General features: G+C 38.0%; 1 protein-coding gene across 1 annotated transcript in view; it reads right to left on the bottom strand.

Moving 5' to 3' along the window:
• Window positions 1–12,089: 12,089 nt before the first annotated feature.
• Window positions 12,090–20,000, bottom strand: part of cnga1a (cyclic nucleotide gated channel subunit alpha 1a) — an 11,540-nt gene continuing 3,629 nt past the window's right edge. Inside the window, exons 8-10 of the mRNA XM_062551459.1 lie at window positions 17,621–17,638; window positions 16,272–16,347; window positions 12,090–12,192 (exon numbers count right to left, since the gene is read on the bottom strand). Of these exons, the coding sequence (XP_062407443.1) occupies window positions 12,090–12,192; window positions 16,272–16,347; window positions 17,621–17,638 (197 nt within the window). The remainder of the gene's footprint in view (window positions 12,193–16,271; window positions 16,348–17,620; window positions 17,639–20,000) is intronic.

Genomic DNA, 20,000 nt, shown 5'->3' with positions numbered 1-20,000 from the left:
AAATCCAAGTATATTTAAGTATATTAAAGTATGTATTAAGTTCATCGTAATACAAACTTCACTATACTTCAAGTGTGTAGGGTATGCTAAATTGGAACAACTATTTACAAACTTCAAGTGCACTGAAGTACACTAATTAAAATGAGCAATTAAGCATACTTACAGTACAATTACATTGTATGACCATTCTAATAGAAGTACACTTAAAAAATAATTGGAGCTCAACTTACAGTTGAGTTTAAGTACATTTTGTACATACTGTTATCATACTAAGTATTACTATAAAGTATGTTAATTTAGTATGCCTCTTTAATATTTCAAGTGATCTACAAATGCACTTCCGTACTATATTTAGTGCATTTAAAGTGTCCCACTATGACAATGATAACATATTTCAAGTGAAGTTCAATTACAAGCTAAACATCATAGACACATACTTTCAGTGCAATATTATTATATTTTATTGTAGAAAAGAACTGTCTTTGAAGTATATTTTATCTGTACTTTAATTCCCATATTGTTATACTTTGGCATACATGTCGATATTACACTTTAAGTGTATTACATTACAATTAATTTCAAGTGCATTACAACAGATTACAAATCTCATTTCAGAAAGGGAACTTTATTACAATAAAATTACAAAAATACATAATTCAAGCAAAGGATATATAATGCTAATAACACAATAACAGGAACATAACTACACATCACCATTCACATTTATTGAATATTACAACACGCAAATGCAGCAAAGTCCCTGAATTTGCATGAATTGGTGAACGTGCAAGATCACAAAATCATGGAGGGCCTGCACAATGCTAATGAGGGATCGGTTCAAGGTACTTCAGTCATAGTACCATGTCCTCACTGCAAGTCTCACTGCTAGTGCATGGTGAGTCGCTTTGGCTGGAGGAAATAGATGAATCTGCCATGTTGTTTATGACTGCTTTCAGTGATGACACCAGTCCTGGCAGCTCTAAAACAAGGATGCAATATAAAAAGGGTCAGTATCACATTATGATACAAAGAATAAGTATCACATTGTGTCAGAAAATAGAGCATATACAGCGAGGATAAGTATTGGAACCCATGCTAAAGTTGACTAAAAAAATTAGGAAATATCCAACCTTTAAGGACACCAATTGTCTTTGTGAGTGAAATGTATAGCAAATAAATAAATGTTCTTCCTTAAAATACAGGGGTCATAAGCATTTGCTCCCATATGTTAAATTCCCATAGAGGCAGGAAGATTTCTATCTTTAAAAGCCACTTATTTCATGGATCCAGTATACTAGGCATCCTGATAAAGTATCCTCAGCCTTTGGAATTAAAATAGCCCCACATCACATACCCTTCACCATACCTAGAGACTGGTATGATGGTTTTGTTTTCAGTTAGCCTATTAGCCGGGTTGGCATTGAGCCCAATGAGCATCAAACCAGCTAATAACTGAAAAAAAGGACAGGTGAGGTCAGGACTGTGTGCAGGCCAGTCAAGTTCATACACACCAAACTATATCATTCACGTCTTTATGGACCTTGCTTTGCACACTGATGCACAGTCATGTTGGAACAGTAAGAGATTTTGGACAATTCCATGCTCCCAACTTTGTGGGAACAGTTTTGGGAATTGCCCCTTTCTGTTCCAACATGACTGTGCACCAGTGCACAACGCTAGGTCCGCAAAGACATGGATGACAGAGTTTAGTGTTAACTGGCCTGCACAGTCCTGACCTCAACCCAATAGAACACCTTTGGGATGAATTAGAGCAGAGACTGAGAGCCACCTCGTCCAACATCAATGTACAACCTCACAAATGCGCTTCTGGATGAATGGTCAAAAAAGCTATAGCTGCAAAGGGTGGACCAACATCATATTAAACTCTATGAATTAAGAATGGGATGTCTATTGACATCACTATACTTTTGGCAATATAGTGTACGCCGATGCAAGCTCTATAGTGCTTCATCAATGAAAAATACTGTCCGTCTCCACGACTTCTTTGATGCATTTTCATGCAGAAAGAGAGTCTGAGGTCCATTTTCACCGAATTTACACTGTTTTTTGGGATATTCATTTACACTTACCAGGCATTCCTTTGAGTTTCTCAGGGCCTTCAAGTACACAAGTGCTTGCAGGTGGCAAACTCTCAACGAGCCAATGATGGGATTCTGCAAAACAGGGAAATATAATAATAACACTACTTTACTTACACTTACAAATTAAGCATCTTAATGTTTACTATGCCTTTACCGTGCAATCCCCCAATGTTAACTTGGAGATTTGGGTATTGGGATGCAATGCCTGTTTACTGCTCCATGGATAGAGGAGTTTCAAAAGACTCTCAATACATTGGAAGTGCATTATAAGATGTATGTAATGCTCATGACTTAGAGAGAGGTGGGGCATGTGACAAGGTGTGTTTACGTAATCACATGTAGAGGTTCATATAATGCATTTCCAATGTATTGAGAGATTTTTTGGAACACATTGATCTTCAATGCAAATCTATTCATGGGGTAGAAACAGGTAGTGCAACCCAAAAATGTAAATGTTAACATTCAAATTCGTCATGTCAGCATGGTCAAAAATGTTTCGTTGACAGGTGCATGTTACGGCCCTGTAGCTCATGGCCTAATATTGGTTTTCAAAGTGGGAGGCACAAAACAACTTCTCACTAACCCGATCAATGGCAGCCATGATCTCCTTAATCTTATGTCTTGTTTCTCCTCCCTTCCTATGGCACTCAGCAGACAGCCTGGAGCAGATGTCAAGTTCTGGCATAAACTTGGACTTCAGTTGCACAATGCGTGTGAAATTCTGCACATCTTGAACCATACGAGGGTAGAGGGGACAGAAAGAATGTACAAAACAACCCAGCATTTGTAGAAAGAATTACAATTAGCATACAGAAAACATTGATCTAAGTATGATATCTGCTTCAGTGACTATGAAGAGCATTCCATGCTTATAATAAACAGGGACAATGAGAATAATTATGCACATAGGTATGGGTGTCTACCGCAAAAGTAACCATGAGCTAACCTGTAATGCTTCTGTAAGAGAGACCTCAATGACGCTGATGTCTTGCACTCTGCACTCCCACGTCTGTGGAGAAAGTATATCAAACTCAACAAATTTACACCATGCAAAACTATAATAATATCAGATTACTGAAATCTTTTAGAATTTGAATTAAAAGTTGGGAAGAAAACATTTAATTACATTGAGGCTTGTTTGTGATTAACAAATCACTCAAACATTTAGAGTAGGCAGCCTCTACCATGATCATGAAAAACGTACTTGCTTTACTCGTTTAATATAGAAGTCGAATGAGAGCAAGTAGCCTACAATAATGCTGATCACATCATACAAAAATAATGACAAGTCTAACGTTTGTGTAACTTGTCCTTCAAAGATAGTCTGCACGTGATTAACGTTACAGAGAGACTAGGCAAGATGGTGTGGTTTGCTACACGGACATTCAAATAATTCAAATGTTTGTGGACGAACTTTAGTGTCTGTAACAACGCAAATTGTTCATGACACATAAGGACAATTTGGTAACACAGACTGGCCTGCACCTACGTTTAAACATTAAACTTTTCAGATAATAATCTAACTATTAGTATTCTAAGCCTAACACATAAACATAGGCTGGGTTTGTGCGGGGCTAGCTAGCGGCTATCTTATGTTAGCCGTTAACTGCTAGCTGCATGAAACAGCAAACACATGAAGTCGTCCTGACCTGGTCACATCCATGAACATTCAATTGTGTTTTATGAAACAAACCCATCAAGGCATAACCACCCCTATTTTCGGCAGGGAGTAAAACTGACCTGGGAAACATGATACAATTCTAACGTTAGCCTGAGATGATTAGCTGTTAGCTACTTAGCCGCCCACATGAGATCTGCTGAACCTCATGTGGGCGGCTAAGTAGCTAGCAGCTAATCATCTCAGGCTAACGTTATAATTGTATCATGTTTCCCAGGTTTGTTGTCATGCTAAACTCCCTAAAATTACACCGAACTCAAAATAAGAACACTGTGTGTTTAGCAAATACATACCTTACAATCCACGAGTGAGGGAGAAGAGGCAGACCTGCCACAGCCAGAGACCCTCGTTTGTGCGTTTTGAAATAATGCTTCTACGGCGACCATAGAGTGACATATTTCCTCCAAACACGAATGCATTTCGTATAACTGACTCCTTTTCACCTAGAAACCTAATTTTATTGTGTAAATCCTACGAAAAAGGATTCATTAAGATGTGCAATAGTGAGATTTCATTTTTTTGAGAGTGAGTACTGCCGAGTACTGCCAAGTACTGAGATTCTGATACTGAATTGACATGTAAATACAATATCTGTAAAAATAATTAGGCTACTGTTCTTAAAGTGACTTTTCTGTCAATCAAGTGTTTATTAATACATGGTGGTGATAGTGTAGACTTATGTATTACCTCACCAAGATGTGGAGCCAAATGAAAAAAATATAATTTGTACAAAATAAACTTACTTCGTCCACACTGCAACATTTAATCACATTACTCTTTCAGAAATCAGCCTAACAATGTAAAAACACTTTCCATTGGTAGACTACAGTAAATTGATACATTACCACCAATTAGTTGAAATCAAATGTACACTTTCAAAAAGTATACTAACTCTGTATTACAAATAAGTGCACTTACTTAAAGTGCATTAAATTATCACTATATATTTTTTATATTTTAACATATTTTGTGAAAGTATTCGGATATACCACTAAAAACGCACTTATTTTAGAGTGTACTGTACAAAGTGTACAGAAGTAACACTTCTAATAAAGTGAGATGATAGTACACTGTAAAAAAGTATGCTAACAGTTTATTTGCAGAAATGACACTTTCCATAAGTACACTAAATTGCCACTCAAATTTATGTCAAATTTAATACACTTAAAACATTGGTACTTCTATCAAATTAAAAATACACTAACAACAAAGTACACTTTCAAAAAGTGCAATCAAAAGACAATTTGATTATTGTGAAATTAGTATACTTTCTTTTTGGACTCAGAAGTTGAACTTAATTACACATATTTTAAGTATACTTTATAAAGTATACATTAAACTCACTTCAAATAAAGCACAGAAACGAAGAAGCATACTTGCTTTATACTTCATGTACTTTAACCATATTACTAATACACTTAAGTACACTACTTTTTTACCTGGGTACATACACACACAGACATGCACACACAGATATGCACAACCTCACACATGCACTCACATATACACACACACACACACACACACTTACAGTATACACACACATACATACACGCAGACACATACATACACAAACATACACACGCACACACACACACACAAACATACACACTCACACACACACACATTCATACACACACACACACACACACACACACACACACACATACACACACACACACATAAACGCACACAGACACGTAATTGCTGTCAGAATACCCTTATTTTGACAAAAAATCGAATTGATCAACCTATAATTGAGAATACACATATTATCCCACCGGTCACAATTGTGACCGGTAATAAAACAAGCTTTTTCATGTATTTCTCCACACTTTTTTCAAAAAATACTTATTGATTATTTCATAGGGTTGCTAATAGCACATGATTTGCATATTTATATGTCTGGGAAAAATTTGGGCTTAAATGGGTTAAAACATATTTGGAAACTAGTTGATTAAAGGTTTCTAATGGTGTCACTTATATGTTTCTAGGACAAAAACTAGCAGAGATTGAGATGTTTGGAACAGTTTTTGAAATCCCCAGGGGGGGATTTAGACTGATAATACCACCATCTACTGGCCGATGGGTATACAGTCCTGAATGTACACATAAATCCATTTATTTTATAGCCCCCCATGGATGAAATTCCACAAAACTTGGCATACTCCCAGAGGGTGTCAGGTTAATCATACACATGAAATTTGGTGCAGTTCATAACATCTCATCTGAAGATAGGGGCAATTAAAGCAATATTACATTGCATTTTCAATTTTTACAATGGGGGGGCAAATCACAAATGACTGGTTATAAGCTAAGTTGATGCAAGCTCTAGAGAACAACATACCATAAACTTTTTGTCATCCTCGGTGCCACGGTTCAGGTAGTTAGGTAGGAAAAACTGTCATTTTTGGGCTTTGGGCGGGGGCAGCGCGGGGGTGGAGTGACCCCCGGGGACGAAACGAAAATTTTCCATAGAACTCTACTGGGGCTACATGCCCACCAAGTTTCATGCGCTCCGGTGTTACGGTGTCCCGGGAATCGTTGACGAAAAATGACGGGAAAAAAGAAAAAAAAAAAAAAAAAAAAAAAAAACTTTGACAACAACTATATGACCGCTTCGCTAGCTACGCTAGCGGCGGTCATAATAAATGCTTACAAATAAGTATTAATTTAACGATGATATTAAGTATTTAAGCAACTAAATGAAAAACAATTCAGCTGCAACATATAGCCTAACACACTGATCACACAATGGAACTGCAGAATAATAAAGTGAATTTTAACAATGTTCTTTACCTACAGTTAAAAAGAGGCCATGACTCACATTTCACACACATATAGCCAAACTATCAGTATATGGAGGGAACTGCCTATCAGAACTGCCTATCAGAAAAATCTGTTTACTTTCCATTGTACTGCGCAGACTCCTAATCATTTTGTGACGTTAGCCATCCTGTACTGTACATTGCTGTAACTCGTCTGATAGATGGGATTTTCCGAACAACTGTCAATCCATCATTAACGTTTGTTTTTAATGTTATTATTATTATGTTTACTTGCCTCTAGGTAATGCTTTACCGGTAACACTTTATTTTAAGACACACATATTCACCATTAATTAGCTGCTTACTAACATGTATATTAGTAGCATAGTAGCCATTTGGTAGTCATTGTAAGTCACTAATTAATACCTTATTCTGCAAGACCTTATTCTACCCTTAATTAAGAATTCCCCCTATGTAAGCTCCTAATTACCCCTTATTCATAGTTATTAAGTAAGTTGTTGCATATGAATTATGACCTAAAAATGCATGGCTCAGTATGGGGCTTGGAAGGTGGTAGTACCACAAGAACAGATATTCACCCATAATAATACTTATCAAAGATGGTCTAATCAAGTGGAAGTAAACACTAAACCACAAGTGCTAATAGTCTACAAACAACTCATAATTAAGTCTTTGTAATGTAGAATATGCTCCCTATTCTAAAGTTGGGTCTTTGTTCACATTTAATTCACAATTCATTTGGCACTTATTAACCTCCATGTATGTGTCATGCTAAAGGAGAAATCTGGTGTGATTCAATCCTTAGCTCTGCTGTATGAGGTCAAACATTTTTTTGAGACTTTTGATTACTCAGGAGCCAAGAAAGTTAGACAGGGCAAAACCCAGAACGACCTGATTAAGGTCACTACCAAACTTTTCTCAATTGATTCTTCTATAATGTTTTTTTGCGTAGAATCCATTTCTGCTTGGGACATTTTTATATTGCGCATATAGTTAATGAGATAATTTGCATATTTTAATACATGAGCGTATATAATGCATAATAAAGAAACATATTGATAATATGGCTGTAAGTAGATCAGTAAATGGCGTTAGGCCCAAATAATATTAAAATGATATCAATTATAACAAATGACCATGCAAAAGTAGTACATATCATAGGAATATAGTGTTTAATAGTAACTATACATTTTATTCTAATATCGCGCATAGTTAATGAGCTATTTTGCATTTTTCAGAAATAAAGGGTATGGATTGCCCCTTTATGTTTGGGTGACATTTCATTAATGAATATTATATTCCTTTCAGGAGTAAAGTTAGATGCGGCGTAAATTATGGTCATATTTATGTTAGTTGATGTATATAAATATAACAGAATTGCAATAAAAACATAATTTTATCAAATAAACTGCCTGTGAGAATGGGTCTGTGAAGAAACAGATTCTTGTTTTGAGACTGTATTGTAACTGATCTTCCCCACCAATTGTCCACTGAATTTAGTAATAATAAATAGCATATAATAGTAAACAGTAATAGTAAAATAGAATAAAGTTATTTAAAAATATTTTAATCAACATTCATTTCTGCACAAAATGTTCCTTTCAACCAATATTGCCATCATAGATCCACATAGATTCATTCTACAGAAGACAGCAGGTGCTTGCTTTGTTCAAAGGTCATAGGTGAGAGTTTACTTATGAGAAAGACAGACTTGTGAGCATGACCGCTCAAAGTGTTCATGCTCATTCAACATGCAGGTTAATGTTCAGGATGCATTTAGAGAAAGAAGACACTGCTGTCACAGGTGTGGATACGCCTGAAGAAGTATATGAAAATGACGAACAAGGTAAAAAAAGAAGAGACCTGTGACAGCTGTGTCTTCTTTCACACCACACTCGTTTTGCTTCCTCTCTAAATGTGTCCTGAACATTAACCTGCATGTTGAATGAGCATGTGTGGTCGTGCTCACGAGTCTGAGTCTTTCACATTCAGCAAATTCTTCATGGCTCATCACCAGCATGTACTTGCACTTGGGCCCAGAGAGATGCTTCGTCTTCAATTATTCTCAAACCATATGCACCAATACTTTGCTCTTTATCTCTCTCACCTATGACTTGAACAAAGCAAGCACCTGCTCTGCTGTCTCCTGTAGAAATGTGTTGGATGGGCCCCAGTCGTGGCGCGACTGGCTGGGGCACCTGCACCACACGCCGGCGACCCGGGTTCGATTCCCGACCCGTGGTCCTTTCCGGATCCCACCCTACTCTCTCTCCCACTCGCTTCCTATCACCCTACACTGTCCTATCTGATTAAAGGCATAAAAGCCCAAAAAAATACCTTAAAAAAAAAAGAGAAATGTGTTGGATGGTGGGGGGTACGCGAGCCGAGTCAGGATGTAGAAGGTGGTACAAGGAGAAAAAAGTTTGGGAACCGCTGCTCTAAACGCATCCTGAACATCAACCTGCATGTTGAATGAGCATGAACACTTTGAGTGGGCGTGCTCACAGGTCTTTCACATAAGTAAAATAAATAAGAATAGGGAAATAACTTTAGAATAGGGAACATATTCGGCTTAATTATGAGTTATTTGCACACTATTAGCACTTGTGGTTTAGTGTTTTCTTCCATTTGAATAGATGTGAATATCTGTTCTTGTGGTACTACCACCTTCCAAGCCCCATATTGAGCCATGCATATTTAGGTCATAATTCATATGCAACAACTTACTTAATAACTATGAATAAGGGGTAATTAGGAGCTTACAAAGAGGAAATTCTAAATTAAGGGTCTGGTAAGGGTAGAATAAGGTCTTGCAGAATAAGGTATTAATTAGTGATTTATAATGACTACCAAATGGCTTGTATGCTACTAATATACATGTTAGTAAGCAGCTAATTAATGGTTAATATGTGTGTCTTAATATAAAGTGTTACCGCTTTACCCTATCAAACAGTAGGCTACCGTAGGCTACACGCTTTTTCACTGATCTTGCGAATGACTTTCCGCCATGGTTTTCGTGCAGGCTGGACTGAGCTTCTTGGCTCTGGCCTAGGGTGTGGCTTAGGGACTCTATAGCGCCACTTAGCGCATTGTCTGTTGTGGTTGACACGTACATTCACGAAAAATGAACCAAATTTGGTGGGCATGTGTTTTGCTATAGCTATTCAGAGACAGAGCTCAGGCCGAGGGTGTGGCTTAGGGACTCTATAGCGCCACCTAGTGTGTTACCTGTTGTGGTTGACGTATACATTCACGAAAATGAATCAATTTTGGTGAGCTTATGTGTTATTACTGCCGCTAGTCAGAAACAGAGCTCTGGCCTAGGGTGTGGCTTAGCGACTCTATAGCGCCACCTAGCACATTGTCTATTATGGTTGACACATACATTCACGACAATTAGGTAGGCTTTTGTGTTATTGCTGCAGCTAGTCAGAGAGCTTTGGCCTAGGGTGTGGCTTAGGGACTCTATAGCGCCACCTAGCCTGTTGTCTGTTGTGGTTGACACAAACATTGATGAAAATTTGGTGGGCATGTGTCCAAAGGAAAAAAGGGTTAGCAGAGGCACTCCGAGATTTTTAGAAATATGCTTTTTATAGTGAGTGCCTCTGCTAACCCTTTTTTCCTTTGGATTCTAACCTCACCCGTAGCAGAAGAGCACCTGAGTAGGCTTACTCATTTTATAGACTCCTGAGCGCCCTAAGCCCTTTTGTGTCTTCTTGGTGGGCATGTGTGTTGCTCATGCACATGCCCACCAACAATTACGTATTGCTTTGTTAGATTCCGAAATGACCGGGCCCACCATCGCCGCTTGCAGCTATATTTATTATTGATAACATTAATAACATTATTAATAATAATAATTTGTTTTGCTTTGTTGTACTACAAACTAATCAGAATTTAAACTGAGATACTGTGTCCTCAATGAACTGAAAAGAAAACCTTTTATGTTAATATGTGTTAGCTTAGCTTATGGTTGGCTATATCAACACCAGCTAACTTAGCCAATAATATAATAATATCTGTTAACAGAAAACAGAATGCATGGCACACCCATCTTGTGAACAGCCCATGTTTAATCATTTGGTGCTGTATGTCTTATCTTTGCTGCTGCTTGAGCAAAGACAGAGATTTACTTGACAATTTTATAAATTGGTTAACTATCAGAAGCACTTACCTCCAAACTTGATCTCATGACTAATATGACTGCAAATATTAATTGAAAAGAACCCCTTGTGCGTTTAAATGAGCACAACCAAAGTTAAAAGGTGGATTGTTACAATGAAAGCTGAGCAGTAGTTGACATACTGTCCCCTTACTTATCATTTTTGAGTAAAATACACATTAGGCCTACCATGCTGTTTTTAATCAATGAAAATGTACATTTTGGTTGGTTACTACATAATGCACCAATTGTTACATTTGGCAAAAAAAACAAAAACGCAACAACCACATTATGTAGTAACAACCGCAGTATGTAATAACTTATTACATAATGCAGCAAAATGTATTACATATTGCGTTCAAGAAGTTTATTACATAATGCGGCAGATTATTACAAAATGAGGCAATTATTACATAATGGCGTGCACATTTATTACATTATTACATAATGCGGTGTTATTACATAATGCGGTGCTACAAACACATCCACCAGGTGTGTAAGCACACATGTGCAAAATTGAAAACGCAGCACTCAGGTGTGTTATGCTCGATCCTCGAGGGGCGTTCCCACTGATCTATAACTAACACTGGATAGACTATCCCATTGTTTTCGCCCCATTATTCTTTATGTCGATCAGTGAGGATCGAGGCCCGAGGAGCGAGGGAGGATGTATAAAAGCCCAAATGAGAGGCACCCATAGCCTGTGATGTGGATGAACTATTATGGCTTGATCCAGCTAGACGGAGAGATGATTAGAGTATTATGTATTGTTGTTACTTGTTTATATTGTTGCTTTAGTTTTTCTTCAGTGACTGTAAGTGTACAGTACTTTTTATTTGTGTACAAATTTTTATTTTTCTACACTTTACAGTAGTAAGAACTATAATTTTGGCATTTTCTGTTGATTGATAACTGAACATATGGTACAGTGAAAGAAAGAAATATTGTCTGCAGCATCAGTTTTGTGCATTGCTTGATGAGGGTTCATCAAAATATTTTTGTCATCTAAATTATCCTAATGCTCTCAAACAATATGTCTGAATAAGATCCATATATTGGAAGAGGGTTTTTACAGATGTGTTTTGAATTTATTGTGTTGGTGTGTGTAAGATAGCGACAGTGTGGAATCATTCAAAGAATGTGTTATTTATATGAGAACAGTATAAGGTTTTATCAATGTGTTTATTGTTTTGACAGAAATATTTCATTTTGCTAACAATCTGTTATGTTCTGCTGATTGGGTGTTGTGTTTGGTTAATTGTGTGATGTGTTTAGACAAAAAGAGCCCCGTTTTCAAAATTGTGTGTTAACGATTGGAAAAAACTGTAAAAGGTTAGCTGGACACAAGATGCTCCAGGTCAGGTGCAGGTGGTCTTTCCGCCAGTCTCCTCTATTTCTCCAGTCTCCAGTGGATACTCACTGATGCAGCACTTGCCAGCTACCCAGCCTGCATGAAGATACCTGGAGATGAAATGTGGTTTTGACACACCACAGAGAGATAAATTGAGCTACAGAGCTGGGATGATGGACAAATGCTGGAGCAGACAGAAATGGCTTGTCTTCTCATTCCTGAGTTTTCTTCTTTTTCTTTGGTCATTTGATGAAACTCTTGATGTTTTTTTGTCACCTGCTTTTATACACAAGGCGAGGCATTCCAATCACAGACACAATCCATCCGCCAAACGTCTTGTTCTCTGATTTGAAAAGCTTTGGGAGCATAGGCTTTGAAAGCACCCGCAGCAGAAGAATATGTGGCATTGGGCAATTTTTGAAAATCATTCCAAAAATATTTACACTCAGTTGCCCCTGTTCAAAGGCATCAGTAGCCAAATAGATAAGAGGATTAACCCCAGTATGACATTAGACAACATTTGCAGCCCTGTGAACCATGTGGATTAACAACAGGCTCACATTAGACAAAAATAGAGAGAGAGAGCTGGCAAACTTCAGAATTGTTAAGCTCCATACAAAAATGCTTTGTAGCACTTGGCTCACAGGCTAGAAAACCAAACCCTGATGTACTGATGTGAACAAGGACCATTGGCAGAAAAGTTTTTGGCTGCTAGAGAAAGTGAGTCACCTTCATAGATATTGTATCTCATTTCATGGCAGATGAAAAAATACTTAACTGAGGGTTCATTCAGTATGTATGCAGTTATGTAATTCAAAGCAATCATCATGTTGTGTCAGGAGCATACAACATAAGGGAGGAGGCCATTGCATAGGCTGTTGAAGTAAAATGTCCACAATTATTCTTGGGTTCGACGCTGCATTTAATGCAAACTGCTCATGGCTCATTTACTGTAATTAGACAACATCTTCAGAATTAAATGAAAGGCTTTGGAAGGCAGTGTTAAGTTTGTGAATGTGCGCACCACATTTCAAAACAATAGATGACTCATTATGATAGTTACAGGCTGTTTACTTTTGGTTTTGTTTTGAATTGTTTTGAAATTACCATTGAGTGAGTGTCATTGGATTTCACAGGCTTGCTTGGGAAATGTTGTCTTAGCTACTTGGTTTACAAAAACATATTCAGTTAAGCGTCAAAATAACAACTTTCGTCAAAATTCTACAAATAACTCTCTTTAATAGATAGTGTAAATAAATACCCCCTTTTGTCTATTCACTAGGTACTCACTCAGCATTGTGGAGGCACAACTTTAATCTGAAATGAACGGAAAGTGACTGCTCATAGGCTACCTGCAACAACAACACATGTAGTGAACATCAGCATCATCGTGCATGTAAGAGCCTCTGTTCTCCTTATTGTAAGTCAGTGTTTCAGTCAGTTGATGAGTCTGAAGCCATTATTCTACGGTAAAATAGCTACATTGTGTCGCTTTAGTTAGCACCTTTAAGAGTCATGGGAGTGGGATATTCAAAAACGTGTTAGTAAAAGACAAAAGAACAGCGTTCCATCGTTCGAAGGCTTATTGCGTGGCTCTCCTGAAACATCCATTAAGGAATGCAGCACTTGAAGTGTGACTCAGAGGACTTGTTACCCCGAGTGTGGCCATCATCCCCCCCAGAGCACACGCTGTCATCTTGCCATTTTATCAATACAAGATGTCATCTCAACGACATGAATGCAGCCAAGGCCAAGTCAGGCACGCCCAACAGAAGTGCTGCCGACCTCATGCCAACAAATAATGTGCAGCACTAGTGGCCTGGCCTTTGGTCTGTGAGAGGCAATCTGTCCATCTTTGATGTTCCAGGCCTTTGCATCATAGAGTATATTATAGCCACATATACAATGTGAATCCAATAAGTGAAGAAGATGTGATAAGTCTAGTCTTGTGGGAAATCACCTTTCTTTCTTTGAAGTCCTCCCACCATCACCATCAACCACCCCCCCCCCCCCCCCGCCACACACACACACACACACACACACAAACAAACAGCTATTGTTTATAGCCTCCTCCATAACAAGCCATTTCATTCAGCTTTACGTAGATAAACACAATCTGAAGCATATATTATACTCAACAATATAAAATCAAATATGGATCACTTCACTTCAAGTTATAAGCAAAGCCTGCCAATCTATCACTGAAATATACAGTGTGATTTAGTGTTAATCTAAATCAGACATCTTGTATTTCAATGATAGATTGGCAGGCTTTGCTAATAACTTGAAGTGAAATGATCCATATTTGATTTTATGATTTAATTACCAGTGACAGACACTCATACTGAAATACTGGATGTGGGTGACAAAAAAGTCACAAATTTGTCATACAAAATATATTGAGGTGTTCTTTTAGCACTTAGGTGATTATTATGTCCAAGAGAGGACATTGTTGACTCACTGCAGCAAATGTTACGTTGGCTGTTTCCCCTTTGGGAATTGAGAATTGACAATTAAAGGTTAATGTGGTTACTCAAGCACAGAGCAACACATTTTAGACAGAATTAGAGAGATTTACCTGTTTCTACAAAAAGTCATTACACCCCATTCTCCTGCATTAGGAGTCGCCTTGACGTAGGCCTACATAGAACAAGCCTTTTGCGTAAAGTTTAATACATTGCTAAATTGCTAACAGAATGTGAAGGAACAACATAAAGGCAAAATTTGACATGATGACAAAAATGCTGTGCCATCAGAGGTTTGCATTGTATGCAGACCAGCTACCGCCAGGCCAGAACTCTTGTCATACCATGTGTACTGTAGCTGCCGTATTAAATGTAGTTGAATTCAGTGGAGGAGTGGCTGTGTTCAAGACAAGTCGAAGCCTTGAGAACTGACCCTGTATTGGCCTGTAAATGTTGCTAACGTACATGGTAAGGAAAGTTCTGTCTGTGGAGATGGAGTGGGAATGCAAGACTTTACGTGCTCTTTTTTTCAAGTACTTTTTATTTTTTTTGTACCTTTTTTTTGCCTTCATTCATACAGCATTCATAGAGCATATTCTCAATGCTTTGTGAGCATTGAGAATAGCCGAATGGCTGAAACGCCTGCTCAGTAAAATCCTTTAGCAAAGACTTTTGTCTATTTTTTTCAGAGTGCGAACCTTTTCTGTCTTGTCCTTCATTCATAGGACAGTGAGGAGTGAAAAGTGGGAGATGGAAATGAGCACATGTTGGACTCAAACCTGGGTCCCCATGGGCACTCGAGCTTGTTCATGGCATGATCACTGTAGCCTGTTGCACCACAGCTTTATGCTCCCTTGTACAAACAATGTATGTTTCCTCCTTAAAAGGAGATCCGTGGTATTTTTGGACATACATCTTATATGTCAAGAAAGCATTGAGCTAGAATGCTAAAACTGTCAACTTTCAAAATACCTATACATTGAACGTAGAAAACATCAAAGTAAACTGCTTTTTTTCACAACTCACACGGCAAAAATATCACCATTCATATATGTGTAGACCTACATGATGAAGCTTCATAGCCTACTACAGAGATACACCTGTGTTTTGCTTACATCTAAACGTTTAAGGACACATTATAAATTCACTGTTTGTACGGTTAGTGTCTCTATGATCAGATCCTATTAATCAGTGCATTCTAATCAATTGTGGTCAAGTAACCAAATCAGAATGCAAGCCCCTTGCAATAATCAGCTGGTCCTAAATAGATAGGAAATCACTAGTCATGCTCTAGCATATCCATCACTCAGTGGCAGTGGCTTTAGGCAGGATTGTGATAAAATACAACACTGCGCATAGCCATATAAATCACTGCTGCAGACTGCTGTCACTGCAGGTCATCCCCATCAAAGGGCTTATTTTTCTCTCCTCTGCAGACATCACGGCACCGGACAGACAGACAAACGGTAAGATTTGGTCTGACAGACGATAGTTTAAACCTACAGTAGCACTCCCCTCATATAAGACCCCTCTGTGCCCTCCAAAGGTCAGCAAGCATAAAGTGTCTGACATGACATCTGTATGTATAGTCCATAATAGACGTCCAGAATTAATCCACGTGTGCCCCATCACAGCAGCTGTCCAGAGGTGAGGTTAGCGAGGAAATCCCCGGTCCTAACAAACTCTCCCCGTGACTCCCTAGTCTACAGTCTGTCTGACTTCACCTCTGGAGGGCAAATAGCCCCTGTGTGAACACAACCATTTCCCACTCAGAAACAATCTTAGTAATATTTTCCTGCACTGACAGCCCCATGTAAGACTTCTAAGTGCTATTGATGGACAGTAAGGAAGGTAAAAAAAATAATGTGCTGCTCCAGGTAGCCAATTACACTATTACTGTAGATCCATGGGCACGTAGATACTTCCCAGTAAAATACAAAAATAGCTTCATGTGTGATTTGAATGAAGAGACTACATTTATTTGACCACCACTGGTCCATCCAATCGAGTATTCGGACTAAAGCTGTTCTTGTCCCCCCCATCTTAACCAAGACAATGTTGTGTTGTCTTTTTACTTAGGCTACCTGCTTTACAACACCAACTGGATTTCCATGTAGCTCTCAAAAAAATAATGTGTTTTTTTAACCATTGAAATAGGAAATTGTGAGGTTTTTTTTTATTGAATCAGAAATGTGTTTCCTGAAGGGAGGTTAATTAATTCAAGGTGTTATTTGACTGATTCAGTTGTATAGGTTTGAAATCAGAAAAATACATGCATGTATAGCCTGACCCCGTGTATTAACCTCATAGCTGAAGACATTTTGCAACATCAATATATAAACTCCGGTTAATAAGCAGGAAATTATAGCTGAAGGTTAATTCACTCAAAGCATTTAAACGCAGATTTTAAACAGCGCTCCCACTGAAACTGTTATTTCAAAAACACCGTCAGTAATTACATTTTCTTTTTTTTTTTAATCAACTGAGTGTACCTGCATGACACAGGCCAACAGGAAAATTATGTTCTCTATAGACTCCCCATCAACTTCAGCTTCTGGGTGGAGGCTGTTGTGGCAGGCTGACCAATTTCACTTATAGAGGTGGAAATTGTTCACCTCAATCAAGCTGTTTTGAGACGCTTGTCAAGCACTGATTGAGGCAGGGAGGACTCAGCTTGCATGGCCTATACCATTCCACATGTGTGATGATGGGGAAATTGGGTTGTAAATGACATGGCAGCTGTTCTCTATTCTTCTTGTCACTTTGCCTCAGACTCCCACAGGTCAGTTATCTGAAGCTATCATTGTTGTGTTCCATCTCATCTTGTGTAGAAGGCGGCTCTGGCAAAGCCAGCAGGATTACAGGCATCACAGGAGAGCAATTGGGTTTCCATTCATCAAATCCTGTGAAAATTAGGGCTTGAGCACTGGATTGTGCAAAAGCTCTATTGTTTCATAGGGCTTATTATTATTATTATTATTATTATTATAATTATTATAGTTGATAATATCCTGCTGTGCTTTGCCTTTTTAAAGGTGGTTCTCGCATGGCAAAAAAACGTATGAGGTGTGGCTTATGGACTTCATAGTGCCTCCTTATGTCACTTAGTCTTGTGGTTGGCACTTACGTAGTTCTCTAGACAATTAATTTAAGTCATGTCAAATATGTCTATATCGTATCAAGATGTTTCTGATTCTAAATCGAGAGGCTTTTTTGAATATGTTGTTATGTGCTGATGCGATATGATGAATTTATATAGCCTACCTCACTATAAAAACAGGAAAAGTGTGATCAATTTGCCATGCATTGTTTGTCATGGCTCTAACGTCACACATTGTTAATTATTATGGTAAAGATGATATTGTATGGCCACAATGCATATCTGCCATAGCACCACCATCTGGCAAGAATAGTAATTACACTGGTGGCATGTGATCACTCTCCTTCAAGAGAGTGGTTGATGAGAATCATATCAAAATTAGTGGACACATAATGTCAAAATAGTGATGCAATTCATTGAAATATCTCACTGAATGAACTCAAAATCTGTCATGAAGTCATGAAGTATTGGTTGGTTTGTCTGAAACTTCAGTTTACTGATTATTGATGCAACTGATTAGTGTGATATGCACATATCAATGCAATTTGTGTTTGGCTTAGGGACACCATCTGGAAACACATAGATTGGACATCTCACGAATCTTATCTCTACCATTCCTAGTTTCATCAGATTCATTTCACATTTGGTGTTTTCACTTTAAGGTCCTGGTGGGGTGCTGGGGTGGGGGCCATGTAGAATGAAATTAATATGGCACATATATTATCCTTCCTATGTAACAACTTGTATATCAAGTCTTTATTCAAGGAGATAGATTTGTCCAGGGACTCCATAGCGCCCCCATATGTCATTGAGTCTTGGTCTGTAAATAGTTTCAGAACAAATGCTGTTAGAAATGTGGACCTCCCTAAGATGAACATAAGGGAAGGGGATTTTTGTTGTATGACTCTTCAGGGCAATTTATGGATATCTAAATTAGTTGGTTTGATTTGAATTCATTTTTTTTTTTTTTTTGCATAGATGTTTTTTTACACATTGTTCCCAAATAAGACCAAATATGCTCATGCTCTACATGGGCCCTGAACATATTGTGTCTCCCCAGCAGATGGCATGGGCAGACAAAAGACTAAATGACTTTTACATAGTGAATCAAAGCATAGGGATAGGGAATACTCTTGTATGAAACCCATGCCATCAACAGCTCACTACTGTCCAGTTCGGTTATCAGTGATGTGCACTCATACTTGGTGGTTGTTATTGCAATTTGGTGGGGGAAAAATGACATGCAAAATGCATAAATCAGATAATGTCTGTAAACAGATAAATTAGAGTGAACATGAGAGAGCTGCCCGAGTATACATTTATTAATAAATGGATGGCAGAGTTTGACAGTTAGTGAACATGAAATTGGACTATAGGGTGAACCAGGGAGCTAACAAGATGCTCAATATCTTGGCCTGATTGGTCATTAAGACGCTATTTTAGTTCAATTTGTTTGTGTATGCAGAGTTGTGCACTTGCAAAGTCCACAGTCAGTAAGCCTAATCCACTGCATGTAACCCCAGGCAATTAAAACGACAATGCTTTGAAGCATAGTCAAGGGGCTCTTTACTGGCTTCCTTCAAATATGGCAGGCAGACTGAATATGAACTACAGGCTAATTAATATGGTTCAAAGGGAAATAGTCAAGGAATAAGACCAAGAGAACCAAGTCAGTACAGTCGTAGCTGGCTTCACATCTCGTGGCTAACATTGTGTCGCTCATTTGTATGAAAATCATGCATCTCTCTTCATGCCTATTTCACAAAAGATCAGTTGGGTACTGGAATATTAACACACACAACCTTTATCCGCAGAAGACTGAAAATGAATGCCTGGCATATGGTTTGATTGGTTATATACATGGCCAATAAGCCTGATTTGATTTGATTTGGGTTAGACCAGTTAGGCCATAGCTAACCTATAGCTAAAATGGAGCTTTTGGCTAACTGGTTTAATCCACTTCCAGTGAATCAATTTATTGTTGATGCTAAAGGTAATCTTATTAATATATCCACCTATTGCATAAAAGCTGATGACTGAGCTGTATCGCTAAATATTGAATTACAATTCTAAAGTGTTACGTACTTTGGATACACGTATTTCAGTTTGATGCTAATCTTTTGCAGTTTGTCATCATTTCACACAAAATCATGCTCCATTATAGCTTTGTTGTTTCAAAAAAGACAGCCAATAATACATGACATTTATAATTGTTGTTGCCGTTGATTGCACAAAATCAGAAGCACAAAGACTGAATTGCTCAATTAAGGTTAAGGAACTTCCAAACAAAAGGCATGGGGAAGTTGGGCAGTGGTGTCTGTGCTTTATTTTTTGTGATTTTTTTTTTTTCTTT

The sequence above is a fragment of the Sardina pilchardus genome, chromosome 2 (genome assembly GCF_963854185.1).
Source record: "Sardina pilchardus chromosome 2, fSarPil1.1, whole genome shotgun sequence".
NCBI lineage: Eukaryota > Metazoa > Chordata > Actinopteri > Clupeiformes > Clupeidae > Sardina > Sardina pilchardus.
This window is presented reverse-complemented; position numbering and strand designations above follow the sequence as displayed.